Source organism: Nelumbo lutea, chromosome 6 (assembly GCF_056320005.1).
Source record: "Nelumbo lutea isolate HS-2025 chromosome 6, American lotus-T2T, whole genome shotgun sequence".
NCBI classification, from domain to species: domain Eukaryota; kingdom Viridiplantae; phylum Streptophyta; class Magnoliopsida; order Proteales; family Nelumbonaceae; genus Nelumbo; species Nelumbo lutea.
In genome coordinates, this window is record NC_142689.1 from 47,850,664 (window position 1) to 47,871,073 (window position 20,410).

The 20,410-nt window shown below is 40.5% G+C and overlaps 1 protein-coding gene across 2 annotated transcripts in view; it reads left to right on the forward strand.

Annotated features, from left to right (window-relative positions):
- The window catches only part of LOC148848839 (SUN domain-containing protein 2-like), a 40,369-nt gene extending 20,773 nt beyond the window's left edge, over positions 1-19,596 (forward strand). Inside the window, exon 3 of one of the 2 annotated variants that reach the window (XM_088950699.1) lies at positions 19,041-19,596. In XM_088950699.1, the coding sequence (XP_088806825.1) occupies positions 19,041-19,343 (303 nt within the window). In that variant the 3' untranslated portion in view covers positions 19,344-19,596. The remainder of the gene's footprint in view (positions 1-19,040) is intronic. The other variant, XM_088950700.1, reaches the window with a different exon arrangement.
- Positions 19,597-20,410: the final 814 nt, after the last annotated feature.

Sequence of the window (20,410 nt, forward strand, 5' to 3'; positions counted from 1 at the left end):
AGTTTAATAATGTCTATTTTATAATTATAATATCAAAAAATTAAGAATATGATAGTATTTTATAATATAGTATACAAAATTGCTTCGCGATTAGTCAAGGTGAGCCTCCAAGGGCACCTTGTTGCCCTGCCGTCACCTTGGCAAATATGCCATTTACCAACACGAAGAATGAGACTGATAATACACATGCAAAAATCCAGCTCCTCCACTTTTTCCCAAAACCCATCCTTGTAGGCACTTCCTCCAAAAAGCCTGACTCTATATGATCATATGTCTTCTCCATATTAATTTTATGCACCACTCCTTCCATCCCACTTCTAATTCTGTAATCAATGCAATCACTTGCAACCAACACCCCATCCAATATTTGTCTACCTTCTCCAAAATCCGTTTGAGTGGGACCCACCACTAAATGCAACACTTTCGTCAATCTTGCCAAAAAAACCTTTGCAATTGCTTTGTAAGGGCTTGAAATTAGACTTTTAGGTCTGTAATCTCTCACTCTGCATGCCCCTTTCACAACTCTTTGAACATCTCTATCATGTTCCCTTTTACCATATTTCAACAATGCTTGTAAAGAGTTTAGATAAAACTGTTTGGCCTTGGTGCCTTATCACCCTTCATTGCTTTCATCGAACTCCCTCTCCAGCCACCTACTTAAGTTTTCATCAATTGTTTTAAACTCCAATTTCCCAAGAAAACAACTTCTTTTACATTCTTATTTTGCTCATCCATTCTTCTATCTTCAGACTCCAACCATGAAATCTTGTTCCTTCTTCTTCCCCTTACTGGAGCTTGAAAGTATGCAGTATTTTTTATTGCCTTCTCTTAACCACAACTCCCTTGATTTTTTGCCTCCACCTCACCTTCTGTTAAAACCATTATCATTATAATTCATATAGTTAGTGGGTGGGGGTAGTGGCAAACACGTAATAAAGTGGGCGCTTGGGTCCCCCAAAACATGAAAGCCCTATTAAAATGTTAAGGACTTCTTTCTAATTCTCTTAAACCCGCCCATTTAACTCCCAAAATAAAAAGAAGGCTTACTTTTTCTTTCAAAAAAAGCTATAATAGACCCAAACCCTCTCACTCTATTTCTCTCCAAACCTTACCTCCTGTACTCCCATCTTATTGTCTTGTTTTTGCCAAGAAGGCAGACCAAGGGGAAAAGTAATCCCATGAGTGCGTCTGTCCCACCCTCACTCGCGTTGTTTATGTTGCAAATCTCTATAATATAATTGACTTAATATAACATTTTCATTACTGTAAGTGAAAAAATGTTATATAACTTGGCCCCCTCCCCCCCAAATGAAAATTCCTGGCTCTACCACTGGACTGCACCATTTACTTGATAATTGTTCCATTTGCTTTCTACGAACTCCAAGAGTTGAAGAAGCCCAAGCCACATGTTCTCAAATCTGAATGGCCTTGGACCCTCACCTTTGCCAAACACCTCTACAGTATTGCTTTGTGGTCTGAAATTGAAAAGGCAAGTGGTTCTTGATTAGCTTTGGAAATATCTCCTATTTCTCATTGAAGGGAAATCTATCCAACCTTTCTAAGGATTGAAGGCTCTTGTCCATTCGACCACGTAAGCTCTCTTGGCTCCACCAATTAATTTCTTTTATAACTTCTCCAAAACCTCTCTTAGTCCATGTTCTTCTATCCCTTCCCCCCTTTATTTTCTCTAATCTTCTAGTAACATTAAAATCTCCTACTCCCAAACATCCATGGTTGAACCCTGCCTTGTGAAACCTTTCTAGCTCTTCCCAAAGCTCCTCCCTATCTCCATCTATTTTGGGCCATAGATTTTAGAAACCATTAAACTCTCTTAGCTCTTCCAAAACCTTTCTAGCTACATGTTCAAACAACACTATCAATGAAAAGGACCTTTGTAAATTCTCAATGTTCTATCCCAAATTGTCAACATTGTCAATGGAGCAATTTGTTCTTACGCTTAGACACGGATGCTTGTGATGAACCACAACTCCCTTGATACTCTGAATCTCTAAATAGGGACTTGCTTATATGAAATCATGTATTTTTTTTTTTCCATTGTGTGGCTCATGATGCATGTCTTCCCATATTATATGCTCATTGTTCTACATTGTCATCGCCATAGTTGTGAAGGCGTCGCCTAGGCGACTAGGTGCCTCACCCAAATGCCTTGACTTTAGCAACTAGGCACTCATCTTTGCTATCAGTCTTAGAGAGGAGTCTACTAAACACATCTGCCACTAAAGTAAATTGTAGCGTAATTGATACTGTGATATCGGTAGCATATTGGTTGATATGCCACTGAAATGAGCCGAAATGGTATGATACGGTTGTGAAATGGGTTCGACATGATGAAAACGGATGATATTAGTGATTTGGTACCATTTCCCATGTTGACCTCTCCCAGATTTGATATGTATCAACTGATATGGGCTGATACGTTGCGATTTTTTGAACCTTGGGGCTTCCTTTACCAACACAAATAACAAAGGAGAAATAGGTTCTCCCTACCTCAAACCCTTGGAGGCTTGAAAAGAATCTGAAGAGACTCCATTCACTAGAATTGAAAATGAGACCAAGGACACATACACATATATCCAACTTCTCCACTTTTCCCCAAACCTCATCGATCTTTGGATCTCCTCAAAAAGGCCCCACTCCACATGGTCATAAGCCTTATCAATATCAATTTTACAAACCATACCCCGCCTCCCAGACCTAATTCTTGAGTCTATACATTCACTTGCAACAAGAACACCATTCAAGATTTGTCAACCTTCCACAAGTGCCATTTGAGTCTCTCCCACCACTTCATGGATCAATCCTCTCAACTGTTTCGACAAAACTTTTGCAACCAGTTTATAAGAGCTACAAATCAAACTTATAGGACAAAAGTCCTTGATGTCATGAGACCCATCCTTTTTAGGGACTAGAGAGATAAATGGGGCATTTGCTAGTTTATCTAGAAACTTTGAATCAAAGAGTTCTTTGAACACTAACATGAAGTCATCCTCTAGCATATTCCAACAATGTTTAATAAAAGAGAAATTAAACTCATACCACCCCAATGCTTTATCTCCTAAGATTCCTTTTATAGCCTCTTTATACTTTGGCCACCTCAAATTTACTCTCAAGTTTCTTGGGCTCTAACCTCCCAAGTGCCACTGAACTCCATTGTCTAGCTGAATACAAGCCTTTTTAAAATTCTACTACTTTCTCTTGTACTAGGCCCATTGTCCATCACTTCATTACCTGGGAAATTGTGTTCCTCCTACGTCTAGCATTTGCAAAAGCTTGGAAAAAGGCTGTATTCTTGTCACCATCCTTGAACCAAATTGCCCTAGATTTTTGCCTCCAACTCACCTCTTCCCTCTGGATTATTCTCTCCAAATCACTTTTCAACCTTTCTCTTTCCACCCAAGTAGCCACAAGGATATTCTCCTCTTCCTATAATTTGTCCAGTCCATTTTTTGAAGCACTTCCTTTTTCTTGCTCTCCAAATTTCCAAAAGCCTCCTTATTCCATCCTTTTATGGTCCGTTTGGTTGTTGAGAAAGGATGAGGTGAGATGGGATGGGATGAGAAGGAAATTTTTTTTCCACAATCCTGTCACCTGTGTTTGGTTGCTGAGACCAATTTGTTCAAGGGAGAAGAAATGAATGTTATTGGTTAATTTGATCTTATGGTGAGATTACGGGCTCTGATACGAGCTGCGACCTTGATAGCAGCAAGGAGGTGATCCTCCTCCTCCATGCGCTTCTGCCTCCAAAATTTGGCAATCTCCTGCTTCATCACACTCTGAACAATATTCTTTGCTTGTCTAATCGGGGCCTAGTACCTCGGTAGTGCTTGTGGTGGCAACGGCGGTGGAAGAACGATGCCAGATCTGGAAGAGGCAGACGCCGGAAGCCGTTTTCTAGGAATGAAAACCGTTGGACGCCAGAAGTTGGAAGCTGTTTTTTGGAAGAGGTAGACGTCGGAAGCCGGAAGTCATTTTCCGGCAATGAAAACCGGAGATGGCGCCAGTGAGTAAACCGTTGGACGGCGTCTGAGAAGAAGACTACGTGCAGTTGCCTCCCTCGATGAAATTTTCTCACTCAACTTCCTTTCTCAATGGGGTCTGCTATTTGGTGAGATTAGACCCCACGTCCTAGAAATTGAGACATGTGTTCTCGTCACATCTCACCCTTTCGCCCAAAACAAACCTAGGAAAATAGGAATCTTTGAAGAGTATTCCTATTTTCCCATCCCAGTTGCACAAACCAAACGGACCATTAAGTCCTTGAGAAATTAAAGCTTTTTCATTAGTCTGAAGCCCATTGACCCTACTGCTTGCAAGCTACTTCACTTCTCCACCCACTCTTGAAAATTTGGGTGATCCAGCCACATATTTTCAAAACGGAATGGTTGGATTCCAACCACCTTGATAAATTTCCTCAAAAGGATTGGTTTATGGTCTGAAAGAATGTAAGGCCTCCTGAATCACTTCTCCAATTTCATCCATCCAATCTCAGAGAACAAGAAACTATCCATCCTTCTTAGAATTGTCGGATGCTGGCAATTTGTCCTAGTGAACCCCTCCCTATTGTACCCACACTGATCTGGTTACAATAGTCACCGCTTATTGAGAGAGCTGTTTTATGTCAAGTCTTGGGAGGCAGGGTAATCTGCTAATTTCTAGAAGAAAATTAGGGTGCTCTAGTCAAATTATTATACTGAAGTGATTCAGCCCAGCAAAGTTAAAGATGCAGGTATAAAAGTGTGCAGGGAACTTCTTAATATTCACAGTCGGTGAATTTGTGATTTCCTATAATTATTTCAGAATTGAATTGTGATTGATTTCACAATTTTTGTGTTGAGTGAAGGCCCTCATTGGGTTTCCCATCTGTTATTGTGAAAGATATGGATTCAAAAAAATCTATACTTGTTACACCAGACAGAAAGATATGTCTGTTCAGCTGAGCAGTATTAAGCTCAATGGAAGTGGTAACTATCCAATTTGGGTAAATCTGTACAAGTATACCTTACGGATAGAAAAGAAACCTGCGGATGACAGTGCCAACTACTCTGCTTGGATTCAAGAAGATGCCCAAATAAAAACTTGGTTGTGGAATTTAATGGAACCTAAAATTAGCAGTCGACCGATATTTTTGGATACAAATTTGGGACCAACCAAAAGGAATGTATTCAGGTAGTGATTCAATTGGAATGCAATGGTAGTAATTCATCCATTGTGTTGGTTCGGCTGTTTTTAGTGTTTGTGTTAGTCATATTTGTGTCTTAAGTTCTTAGTTATTGGGCCTAAACTTGTTTAATGTTTTATTTGTTTTATTTGTCTAGGTGTCCCATCACTAATCAGGGGCATGCTAGTCCATTCATGTAACATTATTTTATAATCATCTATATAAGATTGTAGGGCCTGCTGAAGTGAGTATGCTGCCTTTCTCAAAACTTCTTCTCTTCTTCTTCTTCTTCTTCTTCTTCTTCTTCTTCTTCTTCGGCTTCTTCGGCTGCTGTGTTCCAGCAAACATGGTATCAGAGCACTAATTCGTCTGTCTGGTTACAGCCGCCACCTTTCTCTGCTCTTCTCTATTCCTTTTTTCCTTTCTCTCTTATCTTGGTCACTGTGAAGAAACCCTAGGGCTGACCGTAGAACACAACAAGGTCTGTATCTAGGGTTTCCCTTGGTTGTAGGGCCCAAGGGGAGTTTGTTCTAGAAACCGATGCCCTACTAGACACCTTGCAGCAGGTAGTAGCCATTCGGCTGCTAAGAGAGATCTGTGTGGAACAGATCTAGGTGGAAGGATTGACTTCGACAGTCCTAGTACAGATCGTAAGGGTGATCCCAGTCTACGATAGCAGAAATCAAAGCCCAGTCTAGTCCAGAAGAGTTCAGCACAGTACAGAGGCGGATTGTTCTTGGTTTCAGACCTGTTACAAGGGGTTCTCTGACCTGCAACAGCTTCGGTAAGTCTGAAATAGTGTTCTTTGTACTGAGTTTTCAATTGTGATCACTGTAAGAGGAAGGATATGTCTTCAATATCGGGAGAAGTGTCTTCTAGGGATAATAGAACTGGTGGGGGATCTCCTAATCTGGAAAATCCAGATCTGCACAGCTTGCAGATCACCAGTGTATTGTTGGATGAATATAACTTTAGAGAATGGTCTGTTTCAGCCATGCTCTTCATTACTTCCCGGGAACTTATAGGTTATTTAGATGGACAGAAGAAGGAACCTGTAGTGGGTAGTGTGGAGTATGTAGTATGGCGCAAGGAAAATGCTACTTTATGTCCTGGCTGCTTGCTTCGGTGATTCCAAGAGTGGTCAGGACTGTTCAACACCTTCCTACTGTTGCTAAGATTTGGGAGAAAGTCTCTAAAACTTATGGACAGAGAAAGAACAATGTCAGAATTTATTGGCTGAACTAAGACATTGCTGCATTGAGACAAGGAGATATGACAGTTGCAACGTATTTTGCAACCCTTGAAGGACTATGGGAAGAACTTGATCATCATCTTATTCTTGATTGGGAGAATGCAAAAGACAAGGAGAGGCATGACAAACAAATTGAAGAGGGTAGAACCTTTAAGTTCTTGGCTGGTTTAGACCCAATGTATGAGAGCATAAGGTCTCAAATTCTGGGAAGTGATGAAATGCCAGATTTACATCATATCTATTGTCTAGTAAGGAATGAAGAGGTTAGGAGGAAAGAGATGCAAGTTGACACTCAAATACAGCCAACTGAACAGCCTGTTGAACATTCAGCCCTGATTTCTTCAAACCAAAAGGGGAGCAAGCATTCAAACAAGAGGCATCTTAAGTGCTTTCATTGTGGTGGTGAAAGGCATGTAAAAGAGACTTGTTGGGTTCTTTATCCTCATCTGAAACCAGCTGTGTTAAGGAAAGACAAGAAGCCTCAGAAGAATCAAACAGCAATTGGGAACCATGTTACTAGTCACAGTGGTGATAGCTCGAAGAATACATCTATAGTTGCATCTTCTCCCATGGGACAGACTGCTAATTCCTCCACATCCGGGTCCTTAGGTTTCACTGCTATGAGGTAGAGGTCCTTAGCCGGGCCCTAACCCGTCTAAGGACTAATTCCCTTGCTTCCACCTCTCTTGCCAGATCAGGTGTTGTCTCTTCTTACAGCACAACTAGTTCTATAGACTCTACTTCTTGGATTATTGATTCCGATGCAACTAACCACATGACACACATGTCCACTTTATTTTCTTCTTACCAATTGATGTCTGGCCAAGATAAGATGAGAGTTGCTGACGGTTCCCTCTCCACCATTTCTGGGAAGGGGGGGGGGGGTTGACGCAAGAACTTCTCTCTTAAATCTATTCTACATGTTCCAAACCTTACTTCCAATCTCTTATTTGTTTCGAAGATTACCAAGAATTTAAATTGTAGCGTAACTTTCTTTCCTACTCATTGTGTCTTTCAGGACAGATTGACGAAGAGAACGATTGGGAGCGGTCATGAGTGTGGAGGTCTCTACTATTTTGATGCAGACATAAGTTCGGCTTTACAATCATCTGCTACCGGTAGTTAGAATAATGAGGAGTCAATAGCTAGATTACACTTGTGGCATGCTAGGTTAGGTCATTTACCTTTTTCATCATTGCAAGGGTTGTTTCCTGAATTATTCAATGCTCGGGGTAAAGGTCGAGTGTCCACTCAGGCTGTACTGTGACAACATGGCTGCTATCAACATTGCAAATAACCTAGTGCAACATGATAGGACGAAGCACATTGAGATTGACCGACACTTCATTAGAAAAAGAATCGTTTCAGGAGAACTTTGCATTCCTTATACTCCTTTCGAGATGCAGATTGCAGATGTGTTAACTAAAGGACTAGCTTCAACGAAGCTCTCAGACTTACTTGGCAAGCTAAACATGACTGACATCCATGCTTAGCTTGAGGGGGAGTGTTGGTTCGGCTGTTTTTAGTGTTTATGTTAGACATATTTGCGTCTTAAGTTCTTAGTTATTGGGCCTAAACTTGTTTAGTGTTTTATTTGTCTAGGTGTCCCATCACTAATCAGGGGCGTTCTAGTCCATTCGTGTAACATTGTTTTATAATCATCTATATAAGATTGTAGGGCCGGCTGAAGTGAGTATGCCGCCTTTCTCAAAACTTCTTCTTCTTCTTCTTCTTCTTCTTCTTCTTCTTCGGCTGTTGTGTTCCGGCAAACACATTGGACCTGTTGCTCTCTCCACAATGTTTGTCTTGCCATTGCACTCCTTGGCTTATTGACTAAGTTTCATTAGATCATATGATGGGTATGTCTTCCTGCTTTAATTCATATAACCTCTACATTGAAAGAGATAAAATTACTATTGCTGATAAATCCTGTACACATATCTCTGGTTTGGGTGAACTTAGAGTTAGTAAGGATCTCTCCCTTTAGTTTGTTCTCCTTGTTTTGAAACTTTATACTGGTTCTCTTGTTTGTTTGTTCTTCCACCAATAATTTGAATTCTTGTGTTGTGTACCATTTTATCATAATTGTTGTGTCTTTTAAGACTTCAGCACTAGGAGGATGATTGGTAGTGGTTGTGAGACAAATGGAGTGTACCTTCTAGACTAGTCTTCTTACAAGCCTTGGCATATTGATCATAGTGTCTTAGTGTGCCCTTATGCATTAATTAAAATTTTGGCATTGTAGCCTTGGTCATTTCTTTTTCTTCTTTGATGTCCATGTTTCCTAGTCCTTTCGATTGTCTATTTTAGTTTACATTGTGAAGTTTGTCAATTATCCAAACATTGTAAAGATGTTTAACGTGCTAATAATAAAAGATGCTATTTTTGAATTTGGGTATTTTATTCTCTTTGTTAATAATTTTACTAGATATACATGGTTGTATCTTCGTAGGAGCAGGGAACAAGTTTCTTCAATTATCAAAAAGCTTCTATAATATGGTATAGACCTGGTATGGTAAGAGGACAAAAATGTTTAGATCAGGCAATGTAAAGGAGTATTTGGAGAAGGGATTTAAGGACAAATATCCTACATTAATGCTCATGTGCCTCTTGTGAGAGAGTGGATAAGTGTAGCGAGATCAAGATACTATTTTATGAGTATAGAGTATAGAATGCAAGCGATCTCGCTAGACCTAGCGAGTTCTTCATGGGGATCATGCTACGACTATCAAAGATTGCGGTATTTTATTGACAAGATAAGGCAAACACGATCTTGCTAAGATAAAACAAGTGTGGTCTCATTAAAACTAGTGAGACATGAAGGTCTTGCGATGCTATGATGCGATCTCGCATGAGGAATACCTTGTCTTGGTACACCCTAAAAAAGCTTGCCTAGCATGAGATCCATGTTGTGGGGTGCTTGGTTTGAGATACATGGTGGAGGTCATAATGGTACTTGGTACCTTTCGAGACTCATGTTGCTTTTCAAATGAGTTTCAGTAACATGGTATAATCGACTTGTGGTCCCTAGGAAATACATCCCACCTGAGAGAAATGTAGGATTTGCCTCCTGCTTGTTCGTTAATGCCGAGGAAGTTTTTGGAAAGGTGGGATCTTATAAATAGGGAACCAAACTCTTTGCCAAGGACCTTTTTTCTTCTTTATCTAATCCTTAGCTTTTAAAGTAAATCCCCTTCTGCTTCCCTTGATCCTTAGTGTTTTAATCCCGACTTTAGAACTTTCAAACTAACCTTATCCCATCAGCTTACATGTCTACACTTCAACAAAATGGTGTAACAGAGAGAAATAATCAACATGTAGTGGAGGTGGCAAGAGGATTGTTGTTCCAAATAAAGGTTCCTACTTGGTTTTGGGATATGTTTAAATAGAAATTTCCTAATCAATAAATTGCTTAGGTTCTTCATTATAGATCTCTATTTCAGCTTCTATGCCTTGATACTATGTTAAGTCTTCCCTTAATGGTCTGTGGTGATTCATGTTTTGTTCATGATCCAAGTCAAGCAATCATTAAGTTTGAGCCTAGAACTCTTAAATGCATCATTTTGGGATTTTTACTACTAAAAAGGGGTATCATCATTATGAACCCAATTTTAGTAGGCATTGTGCTGAAGGATGTCATTTTCTATGAATTTGAACCTTATTTTTCTTCTTAAACCCTTCTTCATGGGGAGAATAATGGTGAGAGAGTCGACCTTCTCTTCCTTGACTTGTTCCCGTTCATGACTCCTTAGATCCTACTTTTCCTATGATTCCCACCATTGATTCTATGCTAGGGAGAGATCTTCAAGTATACACCAGGCCAAAGAAGGTAGCTTAAGAAGCTAATTATCTTTTCCAATCTTAGATCCTAAAATCATGTAACTTTAGTAATTGCTTTATCATTCCTACTATTCTAGGGAACTAATGTAGATTAAAGAAGTTGATTTATGGCTTTGAAGCAATTTCCTAGTGTTGATAACATGGACTCCCGTTGGTGGATGGTCGAGTCTCTAAAGGTCTAGAGAAGGCGACAAGGAAGAGGGAGAATGCAGGGAAGAGAGGAGAGAGAAGAGAAGAGGGATAGTCTCCTTCTGGAATACCCTAGGTTGAGGTCATATCCTCTCCTTCTGACGTGGGGGAGAGCTATCCCTTTTTATAGAGATGACCCCAAGGTTATAAGGAGAAGGATCTAAAAGGAGACATTTCCTATTAGGAAAGGGGATCTTTATCTTTATGTTGGCTATTAAGGAAGCACCATTGGAGTTTCGCCACGTGTCCAGCGAGATCCTTCAAAGACAAAGTTTCCTTTCTCTTAAGGGTGCTCACGTGGCACGTGTAGGCTATGTCCCCTTATGGGTTTCCTAGTGGCCACGTGTTAAAGGACAAGATCGGCGATGTTAGATCGGCGATGTTATCTTGTTGTGGTGTTTTATGGGTTCCAAGTGTTGTTTTATGCTCATCGCAAGTTTGCGATGACTACTAAGCTCATCGCAAGTCTGCAATGGTTTTGTTAAGCTCATCGCAAGTCTTTACGGGTTCTGAGATCATTGCGGATGTGGGCCGAGTTATGGACTCGCCGCGGGTGTTCTTGTGGTATCGGTTTAACACTTTCTGTGCCTCTGCAATCATGGTGATCAACATATACTTACATTAGCCCCCCTACTAATTGCTAAGTGGGAGCTTACCGATAAGCATTCTTGTTTTATTATATCTTGGTGTTATTTGGGTGAGGACCGGGAGCGGTTGATTTGAGTTATTTTCTCGTTCTCTTGGGTTGATTGCGCTGATGTGTTCAGCCACCTGTCTTTTGATAGGGTGTTATTTGTCATATTGGCTCGTACTTGTTTTCTAGGTTGTTTGAGTCATGTACAAAGTGTTTGAAGATGTAAGTGATGGTACAATCATAGGAGCATTTTGCATAGCTCAATACTTCCTCTACTTTAGCCCATGTTTCTTGATAGAAGGCATTATATCAAGAAACAAGTGAAGTATTGGGTAGAGCATCTGTCAAGAAGTATGGATCGGGAGCCTGTCAAATTGAATTCATAGCCCCCTGCTTCATGGTAGAATGATTTCTGTCAAGAAGCACGAAAGAAATTAGGTCGAATTGTCAGCCCCCCTATCAAGAAACGATCGAGAGAGGAAAAGACCAGGCCAAGTCTGCAGCCCCCCATTTGAATTCTTTTGGGATTGGGTTAAGCATTTTTTGTCAAAAGGTGTATATAGGACCTCAAGCATACTGATACATGTTAAATATTGCTGGAACGTCCAGATGATCGCATAGTTCTGTTAATAAACATATTGTTACGATTCGTGGGATTCTAAAAGAATAGGAAAGGTCTGAAGATAGTTTTACAACTCTACATTTTGGTAAGTGAAGTATCAGGTAAGGGTAAATATTGCACAAAGGGGGTAGGAAGCCCCTCATTAAGTGTGCAAGATTATGGACCATGCTAACAAAGGGGGTAAATTTGTTGAGATTGCTTTGCAGCCTATTGATATTCTTGTGATAATATTGCGGATCATTTATTTGAACTACGTACGGTGATACGAAGTACCTTTGGACTTGGTCATGTCATTGCAACTCGGAGCATTGAGTGTTTGTGGTATTCCATCTCCCTTGGGTTTTCCGAGGGCTTTTTTGTGCTAAGGTCCGTTAGTGTGGTTGAGATTGTCGAAGCTTTCCTAGTCTTTCCAGTATATGTCATCGCACTTGATTATGCTAAGTGCTGAGATTGATTGCCATGCTTGTTGTTATCACGACTTTTTTGTTTGCTAATGTCTTCCATTGTCCTCGGGATTTCCAAGGCCTTTTGGGTTTGCCAAGACATTCCATCGCATTTAAGCAGGTTAAGAGTTATCGCTCTTGGGAAAATTAAATGTCATCGCATATGCGAAGGTTGAGTGATATCGCAACTGAGGGTTAATTGACATTGTATTTGAGAGAGATAAATGTCATCACATGTAAGAGGTAAATTTCATCGCATATAAGAAAACTAAATTTCATCGCTCCTGGTGTTGCAAGGATAGTTTGTTGTACTTCGGAAAACTAAGTGTCAGCATATCTCATCACACCCGGTGTTTCCACGGTAACTCATTGCATTTCAGGATGCTATGTATTTTGCTTATTGTTGCTCCTGGGGTTGTTAGGGAATGTAAGGGCGTGCCTGGGGTTGCCAATGTATGTGAGATCATGCTTGGGGTTACCAGGGTATGTAAAATCGCACCTGGGGTTGCTAGGGTATGTAAGAGTGCGCCTAGGGTTGCTAGAGTATGTGAGATTGCACCTAGGGTTAACAGGGCATCTAAGAGTGCGCCTGGGGTTGCCAGGGTATGTGAGATCTCACCTGGGGTTGCCAGGGTATGTGAGATCTCACCTGGGGTTGCCAGGGTATGTGAGATCTCACCTGGGGTTGCCAGGGCCTTACTGGGGTTTCTAGGGTATGTAAAATCACACTTGGGGTTGCTAGGTTCTTCCTGGGGTTGATAGGGTATGTAAGAGCGCACTTGGTGTTGCCAGGGTATGTAAGAGTACACCTGGGGTTGCCAGGGTATGTGAGATTGCACCTGGGGTTTTCAGGGCCTTCTTGGGGTTGCCAGGGTATGTAAGATCACACTTGGGGTTGCCAGGGCCTTCCTGGGGTTGCCAGGGTATGTAAGAGTGCGCCTGGGGTTGTCAGGGCCTTCCTGGGGTTGCTAGGGTATATGTGACGAGCTCCTGGGGTTGCTAGAGCTTATTTACAATCGGGGTGTCAGCTCGGAGGAGGTGCCCGGGCCTGGTAAACCAGGTCTGTAATGAATGGGCTATGCTGTTGACCAGGACTTTTATGTAAATATTGTAATAAACATGTTAGCGAACAACACGAAATGCGATGAATGGGTAAACACTTGTTTAAAATTCATAAATCAATTCAAAGACATATCTTTACTGCGAAGTAAAAAAAAAGACTATTTAAAAACATTTTCCTAGTAAACAATGGCTAAGCATGATTTCGAAACAAAAAGTGGGGTTGAAACATGTTCCTGATCAACAACATAGCCCATTCATTATAGGCCTGGGCACCGCCTCCGGGCTGACACCCCCAGTTGTAAATAAGCCCTAGCAAGCAAAGGAGCTCGTCACATATACCCTGGCATCCCCAAGTGCGCTCTTACATACCCTGGCAACCCTAGACGCGATCTTACATACCTTGGCAACCCCAAGAAGGCCCTGACAACCATAGGTGTGATCTCACGTACCCTAGCAAGGTCCTAGCAACCCTAGGCACGCTCTTACATACCTTGGCAACTCCAGGAAGGCCCTAGAAACACCAAGTGCTATCTTACATACCCTGGCAACTCCAGGTGTGATCTCACATACCCTGGCAACCTAGGAAGGCCCTAGCAACCCTAGGCACGCTCTTACATACCCTGGCAACCCTAGGAAGGCCCTGACAACCCCAAGCGCGATCTTACATAACCTGGCAACCCTAGGAATGCCCTGGCAACCCCAGGCATGCTCTTACATACCTTGGCAACCCCAGACGCGATCTTGCATACCCTGGCAACCCCAGGAAGGCGTTGGCAACCCCAGACGCGATCTCACATACCCTGGCAACCCCAGGCGCGATCTTACATACCCTGGGGGTGCTAATGTAAGTATGTGTTGATCGCCATGATTGTGGGGGCACATAAGGTGATAAATCAGTACCACAATAATACCCCCGACGAGTCCATGACTTGGCCCACATCTGCAATGATCTCAGAGCTCGTACAGACTTGCGATGAGCTTAACAAAGCAAACGTAGACTTGCGATGAGCTTAGTATCCATCACAGACTTGTGATGAACATAAAACACCACTTGAGACCCACAGTGAACAATGGGCGTCACCTAAGACTAACACGTGGCCACTAGGAAACCCATAAGGGGACGTAGCCTACACATGCCACATGAGCACCTTAAGAGAAAGGAAACTTTGTCTTTGAAGGATCTTGTTGGAATGTGGCGAAACCCCAATGGTACTCCCTTAATAGCCAACATAAAGATAAATATCCCCTTTCCTAATAGGAAAGGTCTCCTTTTAGATCCTTCTCTTTATAACCTTGGGGTCCTCTCTATAAAAAGGGATATCTCTCCCCCACGTTGGAGGAGAGGATATGACCTTGACCTAGGATTTTGCAAAAAGAGACTCTCCCTCTTCTCTTCTCTCTCCTCTCCTCCCCACATTCTCCCTCTTCCTTGTCGCCTTCTCCAAACCTTTGGAGACTCGACCATCTGCCAACAGGAGTCCATGTTATCAACACCTAGAGCTTGGGGTTTGATAGGTTTAGGAGTGTTGTTTTGAAGGTGGATTTCAAACAATTCCAAGTGGATCATACACTACTAATCAAGAGGAGAGACAACAAAGTAACTACAATGATAGTTTATATTATGATATTGTAGTTTTTGGGATTTAGTTAATACATGTATTGTCAGGGAAATTTATAATTATTCTTCAGAGAGAATACATTTTTTATCTGTATAAGGACATTGGAAAGTTAGAGATCAAACCAGCTGATGGTTATGACCATCTCACAAGATTTGTGCTATTGAGGGTGATCTAGTAACAGATAAGGGTATGTACCAAAGCCTTGTTGGAAGACTGTTTTTATTTGATTAACTACACCATATGAGAAAGTTGACGACAATGCGTGTATTCATTTACTACACTGACAGCATAATCAATATCAAGACGAAATAGACAAACTTAAAGGGAAGATGCCCTTACCTATTCTTCTCATTGACTTTATCTATTCTTCTTATGGACACTTCAAAAAGCCTATACCAATGTTTTTTTTTTTGATAATTGAAGTGATTTTATAAATCAGCAATAAAATAGTACAAAGTCCTCATGGAAAGGTACGAGTTGCAACCTCTCCAGGCTAAGTACAAATTTCCGAATTAATAATAACTTACATAGGAGCACAAAAAAGATCTTCCCTATATACCCCCTGTATGGCTAGAGCATCGGCCAAAGAATTAGCAGACCTACTAACCCATTTTACCTCCACTCTCATATTGCTGGTTAACCACTTTACTTTTTTTATGAGATCTTTGTAGCCCCAAATGGTGGTATCCAAGTTTAGGATTCACCTGGTTACCTCCTGAGAGTCCCCTTCAACTAGGAGATGCTCCACCCCAAGCTGGTTGGCATCTGAATTCCTTGTACTGCAGCAAGTATTTCTGCCCTTGTGGAATCCCCCACTCCCACCGGTCCTGAGAATAGGGAAATTATGTTACTGTCCTTATTTCTCAGGATACCCCGTATACCTGAAGGCCCGGGATTGCCTTGGCTGCTTCCATCAAAGTTCAGCTTAATGACACTTTCCAAAGGCGGAACCCATTCTGACAGAATTCTATCATTCTTTGTTGAAGTATTGGCTATTACTAGCCAATTTCTCTACAAATCATCAAAGGAGAAGTCATCAAAGATATCCACAGTTTTCAGCCAATGGAATATTGTCAGTTGGTGATAAATGATCTATCTCTAGCTACTGTGTTTTAGTTGGAGCTAATCTTATTTCTTGGAAGAGTAAGAAGCAATTTGTAGATTTTTTTTTTTTTTTTTATCAATAACAGAACAATTTCATTACTATAGAAAAGAGGTACAATAGAACACCATAGAGAGAGGTAAACTCTCTTAACTCTCCCCAAGATGACAGCTGATTACACAATTACAGCTTTGTATTACCCGCTATATTGGTTGGTTTATCTATATTACTCACTATGGCTTAACTTCTATGCCTTGTATCATCCGCTTAAACTTCTTTCATTAAAACCAACCAATATCCTCCTTTTGCAGCCAGCTCACTACTATGAATCCCCTTCAACGATCAATCTTCTGATGTTCAATTCCTTTGCTTTTTGAACTCTTTCCATCAAAGCCATGATTTCAGCCCTCAATTAATCACTCATACCTATTGGGCCCGAGTAGAGAGCAATAATTCTTCCCTCATTCCAGAAAATACTTCGTCTGAAGCACCTCGGTTCCCTTCACTACTACCATCAAAATTCAACTTGATAAACGTGGAAGTAGGCAGGGACCATGTCAGCCTAGTGACAACAGACAACTTTAAAGAGAGGAGTTAACCACCTCCTTCCACTTTCTAAACGGGTCATCAGTAGAAATACCTTCAAAACTACTCAAAGATTTTGTCCACTGAACCACTTTGATGGTAATGGTTTCAATTAGTGCTTCTCTGCTCTTCTCTTCATCTGAAAAAAACTCTTTGGTTCCTTTCCTCCTAGATCGTCCAACAAACAACCACCCACCTACACAAAATTCTCCTCCTTGTCATTTTCCATTTGACAAAGGTAGAACTGAACAAGTTTTGTACATTTGGCGGGGGGTCCCACCTACACCCAATCAAAGAGAGAAACCATTCCCAAATACCATAAACAAAAGGACATGAGATTAATAAGTTGTAGCAAGTATCACCGTTGGCATTACACATGATACACCAATTAGGAGAAAGACACCTATTTTGTCTCTTTTTGAAGGAGATCGCAAGTATTGATTCTTTCCAGGATCCTAGCAAAAATCACCAACCCTAGGAGGAATAGGCTTGTCCCAGATCTCCTTAATAGGAAAAGGCACCAAAGAGCTGTTTGGGGGTTGGGTCAAGGCATCAAGAACACCCCATCCAAAAGATGAAGTATGAAACATCCTAAACCCCAAATTCCTGGAAAAGTCAGAACTAGAGCTAGAAGGCATCAAGAAAGAAGACACAGGCTCATCCCTAAGGTTGGACAAATTAAAAAGAGATGGAAATTGTTTCTTCAATGGTGAGTCACCCAACCACACATGTTCCCAGAATTTAACAAGGTTTCCAGAACACAAGTTATATTTGATAAAGGCCAAGAATACATGTAGAATATTATGGATAGATTTCCAGGCTGAATCTCTTGTTACTCTAGCCCAAAGTCCATCCCATCCCTTGGTCACAAGCCCATGAATGCTTATTATCACCTTTGCCCACAATTTATCCTTTTTTGTGGCAGTCTCCAAAACTACTTACCCAATAGAGCTATATTCCTTCTTTGGATATTCTCTACACCTAGACTACTGAATGTCTTGCACCATCTCCCAATGAATTCTATTATATTTCTTCTCTCATGGATCTATAAAAATCCCTAATCAATTTTTCCAATCTTCTTCTCACCCCTTCTAGAGTTTTGAACACAATCAAATGGTACACCGGCAAGTTGGTCAACGTCGACCTAATCAATGTAATCCTACCCCCAAATACAGGTAACTTTTCTTCCAAGAGGCCATTTAGTGAATATCTCAATTACTAGGTTCCAAAATCTAGCATTCTGTGGTTGCAAGGTCAGGTATAAAAATTGAATATAGAGCTATGGCTCGTATAGTTTTAGAAATACTATGGTTGCGTAATTTGTTAAGAAAGATGGGTGTTGACCATGAATGCATAATGATGCTGTATTGAGATAATTAGGAGGCAATAAATATTGCAAATAATCCTGTACAGCCTGACTGCATCAAGCACATTGAGGTTGACACTTTATCAAGGAAGACATTGCTTGTGGTGAAGTTTTTCTTTTTGTTTTGTCAAGTATGAAGCTTAATCGGTATACTGCCTCACCAAAGTTCTATGATCCAACTTGGATCCAAATCTATGCGAGCTGGGCATGTACCATTATCTATGCTCAATTTGAGGGTGAGTGTTGATAGCTGCTTGTTACCATTGGGGTAGTTTAGTTCTTGTGTTGGTGTAACTTTGTGTACTAAGTATAAATGATAATGAGGAGGGGCATTTCTAACACTTTTGGGCATCCTCAACTTTCCTTAACTTCATTTTCTTTCTCATACCTTGTTCACACTAGAAATCACTAAATATATAGAATACTTGAAGTAATTCTTATCTGACTGGTTTTGAAGCGGTTTCTTGTTCTTTTCCACTTAATTGGACATTTAGTTGCAGAGTGAAACTGTTTGTCAATTTGGCACACTTTTGGATCTTTGTTGTGTAGGTCATTCTGTTTCTTGTTCTAAAATAGAACGATGCCATTGATTCGGTGGATGATATAGTGATGTGAACAGGATTTAGAATTCCAATTCTACAAAGTATGCATTATTTGGTAACTAATTTGAAAAACAAATGACTGAAAATCTGTGCTATACATAAATTAGTTAATTCCGTATGGATGTGTAAATTAAATTTAGTTGCATTTTCTATAAGAAATGTATTTCAAAAGCAACATGGGGCAGATCTCACAGTATTTATGTGGATTACAGTAGTGTCCATTCAGACCATCATCTAGGTATACGGGCTGGCAATTCAGTATTAAAAGGAACGGGGCATTGTTGGATTGATTTAATCACATGCATGAGTCCTCGAACTGACTCATGCTATTGACACTATCTGTGTAGTTCCGACTGAATGAGTATGGATATCATCTGTTTCTTGTTGGAAAAATACGTTTTCCTTAGCCTTCTTAAAGGCGCTTTGCTTAGTGGTCTATTTTGCTGTTTGAAGATATAGTGAAGTTCATAAGTTATTCTTCTAATAATATCATGATGAAGCCTTGTCAATGTATTAATATAACAGTTTTCCTTGTTAATGCTCAGAGTGTTGCCTATGACAGAGCAAGTGCTCCAAGGGATTGTCGGATCTCCGGATGGTTACAAAAACGTGATATTGATCCATCCAGCCAGGAAGAGAAGATGTTTTTATTGACAGAGTTTACTTATGACCTTGATAAGAGCAATGCACAGACCTTCAATGTGGACCCAACAAATTCAGGTGCTATCAACTTTGTTAGGCTCGACTTCACTTCCAACCATGGAAGCCTCACTCACACTTGCATCTATCGCTTGAGGGTACATGGTTATGAACCTGATACAATTGCAGCCTTGGCAATGCAATCGTGATTTAAAAAGCATCATCCCTTTTCTCTACCGTACTGCTGATATTCAAGTTATTTTTGTAGTTTATCTTTTGTTGTACTTCCTCTTTCTTCCGATGTCCATCAACTATCTTCTTGTGACAATGTAAATTTTTCGGACTCTATGTTTTAGTTCTTTCTCTGTACTGGTTGTTCTAAGATACTATCTTAACTGGGCATATATGAGACCCGAAACTGATTGAAAATAGATTATGATGTGAACACAGTTATTTTCCAGAGAATTTTGTGCAAAACAGGAAAAAGGAAAGAGGGAGAGGAGATTCACTAGAGAAACCAGGAGCTTCAATTCAGTGTGACATGTGTCCCTTCACTTGTGTTCTTATATGAATAGGGATTATACGTGTAAGGGGACACCCCTCGTAAATTTCATGTAGGAGAAAGTTGAGGAAAAGTCCGGACGCCACAACCTGGCTCATGCTATAACTTTTCATCAAGTAGCCCATCTATGCAGTTTCTCCCTAATCGGGTCAGCCAGATTGAAGTTTGTGAATCGGACTCTTTTCTGATAGCTCAGCCACTTAAAGAAGCAACAATTGTGCCCGTTGAAGCATTTATACAAGTTCCACCCATGCATGGAAAAAAACAGAAAAACTCGTATTCTTAACCTTTTAGGTTGAAGTCATTCAGCTATATTGTAAAGCTAGATATCTGCTTTATCGCGGCCAAACTAATAGAGTTTCTTAAACGCCTTATTCAGATTCTCTTAAGTGAGGAAATATCGTCGTCATCATCCAAGCCTTAACCCAATCATATGGGGTTGGTTATATAAATTTTGTTTCATCATTTGCTATATCCATTGTTAAATTATTGGAACTTAAATCATTTCTTATTATTACCCATGTCTTTATTGGTCAATCTATCCCTAACCCTTCTAGCTCCTTCAACCAGCAAGAAATCACTTTTTATGGGTGTTGTTGATGGTTTATTATGCATGTGATCAGAGCATCGAAATCCACAATAGAAATATTGGGATGGATGGGCCATGGTTATTTCAGTTTTACATTTATTGTTTATTTTTTTGTGTTAATGGAT